Below are 14,402 nucleotides of genomic sequence, written 5' to 3' on the forward strand. Positions count from 1 at the left end.
TGACTTGTTGGAAAGGTGGCATTATATGACGGTGCCATGTTGTAAGTCACTGAGCTCTTCAGTAAGGTCATTCTACTGCCAATGTTTTGTCTATGGAGGTTGCATGGCTGTGTGCTCCATTTTATATTCCTGTCAGCAACAGGTGTGGCTGAAATAGACATATCCACTAATTTGAAGGGGTGTCCACATTCTGCTGGATATATTATCTAAATGCTATAGAGCAGGGTGTGCACACACACAAACACACGTTTCTATAGGACTCAGACATTTGACTGGACACTAGGAATGTGAGACGGGAGAGAGCACACTCAGGTGAAGGGTTATTTTCATTAAGGCACACCATAGCACAACTTTTTTTTTTTTAAACATTGTGTAATGAAAAACAAAAAAGGACCTTTGCTTTTGGACAAGTTCAGATGGTACCTCCCTGTTTCGGACTGTTTTCTTCCATTGCGTATCCTAATGAACAAAGCCCAGGTGAATCTTCTTCTGGGAACGGACATGCCTGTATCTCAGGTGTAATTCTTAACAGGGATGTACCTGTGTCTGTGTGCGTTGTGGCTGGTGAGAGACATGCCGTGATGGTCTGAGAGAGCCAACTGGGAGCTGTAACGTCTCACTTCCTCTGGTTTCTTAACTGAAACAGAATAAATAAAAATATGTCAAGTTACATCACATGATCAACAGCACGCGCTAACGGGCAGCACGCGCTAACGGGCAGCACGCGCTAACGGGCAGCACGCGCTAACGGGCAGCACGCGCTAACGGGCAGCAGGCGCTAACGGGCAGCAGGCGCTAACGGGCAACAGGCGCTAACGGGCAGCAGGCTCCGAGGGGCAGCACGTGCTAACGGGCAGCAGGCTCCGAGGGGCAGCACGTACTAACGGGCAGCAGGCTCCGAGGGGCAGCACGCACTAACGGGCAGCACGTGCTAACGGGCAGCAGGCTCCGAGGGGCAGCACGCACTAACGGGCAGCACGCGCTAACGGGCAGCACGCGCTAACGGGCAGCACGCGCTAACGGGCAGCAGGCTCCGAGGGGCAGCAGGCTCCGAGGGGCAGCAGGCTCCGAGGGGCAGCAGGCTCCGAGGGGCAGCAGACTCCGAGGGGCAGCAGGCTCCGAGGGGCAGCAGGCTCCGAGGGGCAGCAGGCTCCGAGGGGCAGCAGGCTCCGAGGGGCAGCAGGCTCCGAGGGGCAGCAGGCTCCGAGGGGAGTTGGTCGAGTAGTGACGGTGAAAGTGGAACAGACCAGAAGTATCACACATTCATAGAACTAAGCAACGGTTAACAGCAGCTTTGTGTCAGTGAGGTTGCTGGGAGTGCAGTTAAGCTGTTTAGAATTTCCTTTCCAAGACGAGGGGGACGTGAAGTGGACACCAGTGGTGTAAAGTACAGAAGTAAAAATACTTTAAAGTACTTATGTCATTTTTTGTGGGTATCTGTATTTTAATTTATATTTTTGACAACACTTACTTCACTACATTCCTAAAGAAAATGATGTACTTCTTACACCATACATTTTCTCTCACACCCAAAAGTACTTCTTACATTTTAAATGCTTAGCAGGACAGAAAACGGTCCAATTCACTACTGCATCTCTGTTCTGGAGGACTCACTAAACAGAGAACATCCCTGGTCATCTCTACTGCCTCTGATCTGGTGGACTCACTAAACAGAGAACATCCCTGGTCATCTCTACTGCCTCTGATCTGGAGGACTCACTAAACAGAGAACATCCCTGGTCATCTCTACTGCCTCTGATCTGGTGGACTCACTAAACAGAGAACATCCCTGGTCCTCCCTACTGCCTCTGATCTGGTGGACTCACTAAACAGAGAACATCCCTACTGCCTCTGATCTGGCAGACTAACTAAACAGAGAACATCCCTGGTCATCTCTACTGCCTCTGATCTGGAGGACTCACTAAACAGAGAACATCCCTGGTCATCTCTACTGCCTCTGATCTGGAGGACTCACTAAACAGAGAACATCCCTACTGCCTCTGATCTGGCAGACTAACTAAACAGAGAACATCCCTGGTCATCCCTACTGCCTCTGATCTGGTAGACTCACTAAACAGAGAACATCCCTGGTCATTCCTACTGCCTCTGATCTGGTAGACTCACTAAACAGAGAACATCCCTGGTCATTCCTACTGCCTCTGATCGGGAGGACTAACTAAACAGAGAACATCCCTGGTCATCTCTACTGCCTCTGATCTGGAGGACTCACTAAACAGAGAACATCCCTGGTCATCTCTACTGCCTCTGATCTGGAGGACTCACTAAACAGAGAACATCCCTACTGCCTCTGATCTGGCAGACTCACTAAACAGAGAACATCCCTGGTCATCTCTACTGCCTCTGATCTGGTAGACTCACTAAACAGAGAACATCCCTGGTCATCCCTACTGCCTCTGATCTGGTGGACTCACTAAACAGAGAACATCCCTGGTCATCCCTACTGCCTCTGATCTGGAGGACTCACTAAACAGAGAACATCCCTGGTCATCCCTACTGCCTATGATCTGGAGGACTCACTAAACAGAGAACATCCCTGGTCATCCCTACTGCCTCTGATCTGGAGGACTCACTAAACAGAGAACATCCCTGGTCATCCCTACTGCCTCTGATCTGGAGGACTCACTAAACAGAGAACATCCCTGGTCATCCCTACTGCCTCTGATCTGGCAACTCTCTAAACACAAATTCTTAGTTTGTGAATGATGTTGGAGTGTGCCCTTGGCTATCTGTAAATTTAGAAAACACAAACAATTGTACCATCTGGTTTCCTTAATATAAAGGGATTTGAAATAATTTACTTTTAATTAAACATTTTTGCAATTACATTTTATTTTGATACTTAAGCCTATTTAAAACCAAATACTTTTAGACTTTTACTGAAGTAGTATTTTGCTGGGTGATTTTCACTTGATTCATTTCCTATTAAAAAGGTATCTTTACTTTCACTCAAGTATGACAATTGTGTACTTTTTCCACCACTGGTGTCAGCTCTGGCTTCAAGACACATGACTCATAACGAATCTACGTTCAACGACACATTTTCCTCTTTCGCTGTGGAATTTGAAACACCTTGCGTGTAACGAACATGCAGTGTTTGTATTTTAAAGTTTAAAAAAGGACTGGCTTGAATGATATGCTACCTTGTCTGTAGTCGGTGTCGGAGGATGCTACAGAGGGGCTCTCACTAGACGAGCTGTAGTCACTGTGGTACCTCCGATGGGAGTGGAGAGGATCTGAAAGACAGACACATTAAAATCTGAGTTATTATATTGGATCTCTATGCTCTGAAAGACAGACATTTACTCAGACAGTAGAGAAGCTGCTGTGTGTCAAATAGACAGAGTGTATAAAACATGAGGAACAACTGCTCTTTCCATGACAGACTGATGACCAGGTGAAAGCTATGATCCCTTATTGATGTCACTTGTTAAATTCACTTCAATCAGTGTAAATGAAGGGACCGGTTAAAGAAGGATTTTTAAGCCTTGAGACAATTGAGACATGGATTGTGTATGTCTGCCATTCAGAGGGTGAATGGGCAAGACAAAATATTTAAATGGGGCAAGCCGAAAGTGCCTCTGAACGGGGTATGGTAGTAGGTGCCAGGCGCACCAGTTTGAGTGTGTCAAGAACTGCAAAGAGTCTTTCATGCTCAACAGTTTCCAGTGTATCAAGAATGGTCCACCACCCAAAGGACATCCAGCCAATTTGACACAACTGTGGGAAGCATTGGAGTCAATTTACTTCCCAATAGAACGTTTTTGAGAACTTGTAGAGTCCATGCCCTGACGAATTAAGGCTGTTTTGAGGGCAAAAATAGGGTGCAACTCAATATTAGGGAGGTGTTCCTAATGTTTTGTACAAGCAGTGAATTTTCATGAGAGAACAGTCACTGCGTCATAGTCACGTTTTGCTTTCACAGCTCCAACACATCCGTAGACACAGCGTCACTGTGAGTTATGGCTATAAAATCATGCAAAGTAGGTTTTTCATTTTGACACAGAAAAAACTAGTTTGAGCCAAGAAGCCATATTTTATGTCCCAACCAAATACATTGAAATAAATTCATTTTAAGAGGATTTGACTGATTAGCAGCGAAGACGGTCTAACTCAGGGGAAACGGAGTCCACGCGTGGTAGTGAGACTGAGGCGGTGTCACAAATGCCACCCTATATGGGCTCTGGTTAAAAGTAGTGCACTATATAGGGAATAGGGTTCCATAGGGCTCTGGCCTAAAGTAGTGCGCTATATAGGGAATAGGGTTCCATAGGGCTCTGGTCTAAAGTAGTGCACTATAAAGGGAATAGGGTTCCATAGGGCTCTGGTCTAAAGTAGTGCACTATAAAGGGAATAGGGTGCCATAGGGCTCTGGTCTAAAGTAGTGCACTATATATAGGGAATAGGGTTCCATAGGGCTCTGGCCTAAAGTAGTGCGCTATATAGGGGATAGGGTTCCATAGGGCTCTGCACTAAATAGGGAACCATAGGGCTCCGGTCTAAAGTAGTGCACTATATAGGGAATAGGGTTCCATCTGGGACAGCCTGAGAACTCAGAGCAGCAGTTCCTTTCCAACTGCTGGGGGAATTTGATTCTCTAAAATCGTTTGTGAACAAACACATTAAACCTGTTGGAGACAACAGTAAGGAAAACAAATAACTCACACCAGGAAAGTAAACAAATATGGAAAGATGTCATGAAAAGTCCCTATAATCAGATAGAAAACATCATAAATAATAGGTGAAGGCAGCTAGCTTGACACTGCAACGTGTTGTGAATATTCCCTCTAGTCTTAACAGCCTCGGGCAGGGAAAGAGGCAGGGCTGTGTGAGAGGAGCGCTGACTAGATGGAATAGCGGCAGGGCTGGCTTTGTGACAGGCGAGCTGACAAAATGGATTAAAGGCAGGCGGGGCTGTGTGACAGGATAGCTGACTAGATGGATTAGAGGCAGGGTTGGCTGGCTGAGTGAGTGAGAGATCTGACTAGATGGATTAGAGGCAGGGTTGGCTGGCTGTGTGAGAGGAGATCTGACGAGATGGATTAGAGGCAGGGTTGACTAGCTGTGTGAGAGGAGATCTGACTAGATGGATTAGAGGCAGGGTTGGCTGACTAGATGGATTAGAGGCAGGGTTGACTGGCTGTGTGAGAGGAGATCTGACTAGATGAATTAGAGGCAAGGTTGGCTGGCTGTGTGAGAGGAGATCTGACTAGATGGATTAGAGGCAGGGTTGACTAGCTGTGTGAGAGGAGATCTGACTAGATGGATTAGAGGCAGGGTTGACTGTGTGAGAGGAGATCTGATGAGATGGATTAGAGGCAGAGTTGACTGGCTAGATGGATTAGAGGCAAGGTTGGCTGGCTAGATGGATTAGAGGCAGGGTTGACTGACTAGATGGATTAGAGGCAGGGTGACTGGCTGTGTGAGAGGAGATCTGACTAGATGGATTAGAGACAGGGTTGGCTGACTAGATGGATTAGAGGCAGGGTTGACTGACTAGATGGATTAGAGGCAGGGTGACTGGCTGTGTGAGAGGAGATCTGACTAGATGGATTAGAGACAGGGTTGGCTGACTAGATGGATTAGAGGCAGGGTGACTGACTAGATGGATTAGAGGCAGGGTGACTGGCTGTGTGAGAGGAGATCTGACTAGATGGATTAGAGACAGGGTTGGCTGACTAGATGGATTAGAGGCAGGGTGACTGACTAGATGGATTAGAGGCAGGGATGACTGGCTGTGTGAGAGGAGATCTGACTAGATGGATTAGAGACAGGGTTGGCTGACTAGATGGATTAGAGGCAGGGTTGACTGACTAGATGGATTAGAGGCAGGATGACTGGCTGTGTGAGAGGAGATCTGACTAGATGGATTAGAGACAGGGTTGGCTGACTAGATGGATTAGAGGCAGGGTTGACTGACTAGATGGATTAGAGGCAGGGATGACTGGCTGTGTGAGAGGAGATCTGACTAAACTCCATGGGTGAGTCAGAACTCTTCAAATGAGACAATGCTAAAATATCAATCCATTGGTGAGTCAGTGCCAATATTTTCCATTTGTGCCGAAATCAAAATGAAAGAAAAGTGATCTTCATCAGGCTACGGGTGTAAGAGGTTTGGTTGAAGTGCTGTCTTTGGTGCACTTATCAATGCACAACCACACGTTTAAAATGCATTCTGTCATTCCAAAATGCGGACTGTGATATATTTGAACATTACTATTTTATAAACACAAATAAACATTTGATTAATAAAATATGTAACCTCTTGAGTGGTAGACTACAAAGCAGGTTCAATGAGTTAGCCATCTAACTTCGATAAAGAACCAGAAATCACCATTAGCTTTCTTAATCAATCAGAAAAACAAACTTAGATGTGTTTTTGAACCTGCTTTGTAGTATACCTCTCTACTGTGATAAAACCCATGACGTCAGTCCAACATACCTTCAAGTGTTTACAAAACCAGAAAGTCCTGCTCACGCCATGCTACTGCACATACTTTAAAAACAACATTCTTCAGAGATTTCTCATGTAGGCGTGGGGTTAAAAAAAATACTTCTCAGTACAGTAGGTTTCTGGCCTATTTGGTGTCTTACATAAACAATGAGCAGAGCAGAATGGTAAGACACTTAAAGCAACAGGGATATCGATGCTGAGTGAGTAGGCCACGATTGACCGGTTCACCTATTGACAAAAAAATAGTTCCTCAGATCCCTCCACTGCGACTCCAGATCTCAGAGAATAAAGCGGATTCACACTGACCCTGACTAATGTCTGTCCCATTGGGAATAAAGATGATTAAGTAAGTAAAAGTAGTAAATAAATCTGACATCGGCTGTGAAGACCTTACTAAATGCTACAGGGAGGGGTGGTAATGTTTTTTTTAGTAGGCCTACAGCCAATCAAATGATTCAAGGGACATCTTTCATGGACACAATTGTAGGCCAAATATATTTTCATCATGTGTGCGTGTGCGTACATACATTTCCGTCAGAAAAGGTCAAATGGAGATTCTGTCATTCTGCCCATCAGCAGCAGCTCTGAGGAAATAGCCTAGTGAGTGAAGACCAACACACCTGACCCGGATAACACACGTCTACAACAGTACCAACCCACCAAACACACGTCTACAACAGTACCAACACACGTCTACAACAGTACCAACCCACGTCTACAACAGTACCAACCCACCAACACACGTCTACAACAGTACCAAACCACCAACACACGTCTACAACAGTACCAACCCACCAAACACACGTCTACAACAGTACCAACCCACCAACACACGTCTACAACAGTACCAACCCACGTCTACAACAGTACCAACAGTACCAACCCACGTCTACAACAGTACCAACCCACCAACACACGTCTACAACAGTACCAACCCACCAACACACATCCACAACAGTACCAACACACGTCTACAACAGTACCAACACACGTCTACAACAGTACCAACACACGTCTACAACAGTACCAACACACCAACACACGTCTACAACAGTACCAACCCACCAACACACATCCACAACAGTACCAACACACGTCTACAACAGTACCAACACACGTCTACAACAGTACCAACACACGTCTACAACAGTACCAACACACATCCACAACAGTACCAACCCACCAACACACGTCCACAACAGTACCAACCCACGTCTACAACAGTACCAACCCACCAACACACGTCTACAACAGTACCAACCCACCAACACACGTCTACAACAGTACCAACCCACGTCTACAACAGTACCAACCCACGTCTACAACAGTACCAACCCACGTCTACAACAGTACCAACCCACCAACACACGTCTACAACAGTACCAACCCACCAACACACGTCTACAACAGTACCAACCCACCAACACACGTCCACAACAGTACCAACCCACCAATCCACGCCTCCAACAGTACCAACCCACGTCTACAACAGTACCAACCCACCAACACACATCCACAACAGTACCAACCCACCAACACACGTCTACAACAGTACCAACCCACCAACACACGTCTCCAACAGTACCAACCCACGTCTACAACAGTACCAACCCACCAACACACATCCACAACAGTACCAACCCACGTTCCCAACAGTACCAACCCACGTTCCCAACAGTACCAACCCACCTCTCCAACAGTACCAACCCACCTCTCCAACACTACCAACCCACCTCTCCAACACTACCAACCCACCTCTCCAACAGTACCAACCCACCTCTCCAACAGTACCAACCCACCTCTCCAACAGTACCAACCCACCTCTCCAACAGTACCAACCCACCTCTCCAACAGTACCAACCCACCTCTCCAACAGTACCAACCCACCTCTCCAACAGTACCAACCCACCTCTACAACAGTACCAACCCACCTCTACAACAGTACCAACCCACCTCTCCAACAGTACCAACCCACCTCTCCAACAGTACCAACCCACCTCTCCAACAGTACCAACCCACCTCTCTAACAGTACCAACCCACGTCTCCAACAGTACCAACCCACGTCTCCAACAGTACCAACCCACGTCTCCAACAGTACCAACCCACCAACCCACGTCTACAACAGTACCAACCCACGTCTACAACAGTACTAACCCACGTCTACAACAGTACCAACCCACGTCTACAACAGTACCAACCCACCAACACACATCCACAACAGTACCAACACACGTCTACAACAGTACCAACACACGTCTACAACAGTACCAACACACGTCTACAACAGTACCAACACACGTCTACAAAAGTACCAACACACATCCACAACAGTACCAACCCACCAACACACGTCCACAACAGTACCAACCCACCAACACACGTCCACAACAGTACCAACCCACCAACACACGTCTAAAACAGTACCAACCCACCAACACACGTCTACAACAGTACCAACCCACGTCTACAACAGTACCAACCCACGTCTACAACAGTACTAACCCACGTCTACAACAGTACCAACCCACCAACACACATCCACAACAGTACCAACACACGTCTACAACAGTACCAACACATGTCTACAACAGTACCAACACACGTCTACAACAGTACCAACACACGTCTACAACAGTACCAACACACGTCTACAAAAGTACCAACACACATCCACAACAGTACCAACCCACCAACACACGTCCACAACAGTACCAACCCACCAACACACGTCAACAACAGTACCAACCCACCAACACACGTCTACAACAGTACCAACCCACCAACACACGTCTACAACAGTACCAACCCACGTCTACAACAGTACCAACCCACGTCTACAACAGTACCAACCCACCAACACACGTCTACAACAGTACCAACCCACCAACACACGTCTACAACAGTACCAACCCACCAACACACGTCTACAACAGTACCAACCCACCAACACACGTCCACAACAGTACCAACCCACCAACACACGTCCACAACAGTACCAACCCACCAATCCACGCCTCCAACAGTACCAACCCACGTCTACAACAGTACCAACCCACCAACACACATCCACAACAGTACCAACCCACGTCTACAACAGTACCAACCCACCAACACACGTCCACAACAGTACCAACCCACGTCCCCAACAGTACCAACCCACCTCTCCAACAGTACCAACCCACCTCTCCAACAGTACCAACCCACCTCTCCAACAGTACCAACCCATGTCCACAACAGTACCAACACACGTCCACAACAGTACCAACACACGTCCACAACAGTACCAACACACATCCACAACAGTACAAACCCACCAACACACATCCACAACAGTACCAACCCACATCCACAACAGTACCAACCCACGTCCACAACAGTACCAACACACATCCACAACAGTACCAACCCACCAACACACATCCACAACAGTACCAACCCACATCCACAACAGTACCAACCCACATCCACAACAGTACCAACCCACCAACACACATCCACAACAGTACCAACCCACCAACACACATCCACAACAGTACCAACCCACCAACACACGTCCACAACAGTACCAACCCACGTCCACAACAGTACCAACCCACCTCTCCAACAGTACCAACCCACCTCTCCAACAGTACCAACCCACCTCTCCAACAGTACCAACACACGTCTACAACAGTACCAACCCACCTCTACAACAGTACCAACCCACCTCTCCAACAGTACCAACCCACCTCTCCAACAGTACCAACCCACGTCTCCAACAGTACCAACCCACGTCTCCAACAGTACCAACCCACGTCTCCAACAGTACCAACCCACGTCTCCAACAGTACCAACCCACCAACCCACGTCTACAACAGTACCAACCCACGTCTACAACAGTACCAACCCACGTCTACAACAGTACCAACCCACGTCTACAACAGTACCAACCCACATCCACAACAGTACCAACACACGTCTACAACAGTACCAACACACGTCTACAACAGTACCAACACACGTCTACAACAGTACCAACACACGTCTACAAAAGTACCAACACACATCCACAACAGTACCAACACACGTCTACAACAGTACCAACACACATCTACAAAAGTACCAACACACATCCACAACAGTACCAACCCACCAACACACGTCCACAACAGTACCAACCCACCAACACACGTCCACAACAGTACCAACCCACCAACACACGTCTACAACAGTACCAACCCACCAACACACGTCTACAACAGTACCAACCCACGTCTACAACAGTACCAACCCACCAACACACGTCTACAACAGTACCAACCCACCAACACACGTCTACAACAGTACCAACCCACCAACACACGTCTACAACAGTACCAACCCACCAACACACGTCTACAACAGTACCAACCCACCAACTCACGTCCACAACAGTACCAACCCACCAACACACGTCCACAACAGTACCAACCCACCAATCCACGCCTCCAACAGTACCAACCCACGTCTACAACAGTACCAACCCACCAACACACGTCCACAACAGTACCAACCCACGTCCCCAACAGTACCAACCCACGTCTCCAACAGTACCAACCCACCTCTCCAACAGTACCAACCCACGTCTCCAACAGTACCAACCCACGTCTCCAACAGTACCAACCCACGTCTCCAACAGTACCAACCCACCAACCCACGTCTACAACAGTACCAACCCACGTCTACAACAGTACCAACCCACGTCTACAACAGTACCAACCCACGTCCACAACAGCACCAACCCACGTCCACAACAGCACCAACCCATGTCCACAACAGTACCAACCCACGTCCACAACAGTACCAACCCACGTCCACAACAGCACCAACCCATGTCCACAACAGTACCAACACACGTCCACAACAGTACCAACACACGTCCACAACAGTACCAACACACATCCACAACAGTACAAACCCACCAACACACATCCACAACAGTACCAACCCACCAACACACATCCACAACAGTACCAACCCACATCCACAACAGTACCAACCCACATCCACAACAGTACCAACCCACATCCACAACAGTACCAACACACATCCACAACAGTACCAACCCACCAACACACATCCACAACAGTACCAACCCACCAACACACGTCCACAACAGTACCAACCCACGTCCACAACAGTACCAACCCACCTCCACAACAGTACCAACCCACCTCCACAACAGTACCAACCCACCAACACACATCCACAACAGTACCAACCCACGTCTACAACAGTACCAACCCACCAACACACGTCCACAACAGTACCAACCCACCAACCCACGTCTACAACAGTACCAACCCACCAACCCACGTCTACAACAGTACCAACCCAACAACCCACGTCTACAACAGTACCAACACACGTCTACAACAGTACCAACACACGTCTACAACAGTACCAACACGTCTGACCCGGTTAACACACGTGGGATGGTACTGTTGTAGACGTGGGCTGGTACTGTTGTAGACGTGGGCTGGTACTGTTGTAGACGTGGGATGGTACTGTTGTAGACGTCTACAACAGTACCAGCCCACGTCTACAACAGTACCAGCCCACGTCTACAACAGTACCAACCCAACAACACACGTCTGACCCGGTTAACACACATCTACAACAGTACCAACCCAACAACACACGTCTACAACAGTACAAACACGTCTGACCCGGTTAACCCACGTCTACAACAGTACCAACCCAACAACACACATCTACAACAGTACAAACACGTCTGACCCGGTTAACCCACGTCTACAACAGTACCAACACGTCTGACACGGTTAACCCACGTCTACAACAGTACCAACACGTCTGACCCGGTTAACCCACGTCTACAACAGTACCAACACGTCTGACCCGGTTAACCCACGTCTACAACAGTACCAACACGTCTGACCCGGTTAACCCACGTCTACAACAGCACCAACACGTCTGACCCGGTTAACCCACGTCTACAACAGCACCAACACGTCTGACCCGGTTAACCCACGTCTACAACAGTACCAACCCACCAACACACGTCTACAACAGTACCAACCCACCAACCCACGTCTACAACAGTACCAACCCACGTCTACAACAGTACCAACCCACCAACACACGTCTACAACAGTACCAACCCACCAACACACGTCTACAACAGTACCAACCCACCAACACACGTCCACAACAGTACCAACCCACCAACACACGTCCACAACAGTACCAACCCACCAACACACGTCCACAACAGTACCAACCCACCAACACACGTCCACAACAGTACCAACCCACCAACACACGTCCACAACAGTACCAACCCACCAACACACGTCCACAACAGTACCAACCCACCAACACACGTCCACAACAGTACCAACCCACGTCTACAACAGTACCAACCCACCAACACACATCCACAACGGTACCAACCCACGTCTACAACAGTACCAACCCACCAACACACGTCCACAACAGTACCAACCCACGTCCCCAACAGTACCAACCCACGTCCCCAACAGTACCAACCCACCTCTCCAACAGTACCAACCCACGTCTCCAACAGTACCAACCCACGTCTCCAACAGTACCAACCCACGTCTCCAACAGTACCAACCCACGTCTACAACAGTACCAACCCACGTCTACAACAGTACCAACCCACGTCTACAACAGTACCAACCCACGTCTACAACAGTACCAACCCACGTCCACAACAGCACCAACCCACGTCCACAACAGCACCAACCCACGTCCACAACAGCACCAACCCACGTCCACAACAGCACCAACCCATGTCCACAACAGTACCAACACACGTCCACAACAGTACCAACACACGTCCACAACAGTACCAACACACATCCACAACAGTACCAACCCACCAACACACGTCCACAACAGTACCAACCCACGTCCACAACAGTACCAACCCACGTCCACAACAGTACCAACCCACCAACACACATCCACAACAGTACCAACCCACCAACACACATCCACAACAGTACCAACCCACCAACACACATCCACAACAGTACCAACCCACCAACACACGTCCACAACAGTACCAACCCACGTCCACAACAGTACCAACCCACGTCCACAACAGTACCAACCCACCTCCACAACAGTACCAACCCACCAACACACATCCACAACAGTACCAACACACATCCACAACAGTACCAACCCACGTCTACAACAGTACCAACCCACCAACACACGTCCACAACAGTACCAACCCACCAACCCACGTCTACAACAGTACCAACCCACCAACCCACGTCTACAACAGTACCAACCCAACAACCCACGTCTACAACAGTACCAACCCAACAACCCACGTCTACAACAGTACCAACACACGTCTACAACAGTACCAACACACGTCTACAACAGTACCAACACGTCTGACCCGGTTAACACACGTGGGATGGTACTGTTGTAGACGTGGGCTGGTACTGTTGTAGACGTGGGCTGGTACTGTTGTAGACGTCTACAACAGTACCAGCCCACGTCTACAACAGTACCAGCCCACGTCTACAACAGTACCAACCCAACAACACACGTCTGACCCGGTTAACACACATCTACAACAGTACCAACCCAACAACACACGTCTACAACAGTACAAACACGTCTGACCCGGTTAACCCACGTCTACAACAGTACCAACCCAACAACACACATCTACAACAGTACCAACACGTCTGACCCAGTTAACCCACGTCTACAACAGCACCAACACGTCTGACCCGGTTAACCCACGTCTACAACAGCACCAACACGTCTGACCCGGTTAACCCACGTCTACAACAGTACCAACACGTCTGACCCGGTTAACCCACGTCTACAACAGTACCAACACGTCTGACCCGGTTAACCCACGTCTACAACAGTACCAACACGTCTGACCCGGTTAACCCA

At 48.5% G+C, this 14,402-nt stretch overlaps 1 protein-coding gene across 3 annotated transcripts in view; it reads right to left on the reverse strand.

Moving 5' to 3' along the window:
- Window positions 1–14,402, reverse strand: part of ptpn13 (protein tyrosine phosphatase non-receptor type 13) — a 169,121-nt gene that overhangs the window by 65,850 nt on the left and 88,869 nt on the right. For all 3 annotated transcript variants that reach the window (XM_036936815.1, XM_036936814.1, XM_036936816.1), the window contains exons 8-9: window positions 3,162–3,254; window positions 541–637 (exon numbers count right to left, since the gene is read on the reverse strand). In XM_036936815.1, coding sequence (XP_036792710.1) covers window positions 541–637; window positions 3,162–3,254 — 190 coding nt within the window. The remainder of the gene's footprint in view (window positions 1–540; window positions 638–3,161; window positions 3,255–14,402) is intronic.

The sequence above is a fragment of the Oncorhynchus mykiss genome, chromosome 12, assembly GCF_013265735.2.
Source record: "Oncorhynchus mykiss isolate Arlee chromosome 12, USDA_OmykA_1.1, whole genome shotgun sequence".
Taxonomy (NCBI): Eukaryota; Metazoa; Chordata; class Actinopteri; order Salmoniformes; family Salmonidae; genus Oncorhynchus; species Oncorhynchus mykiss.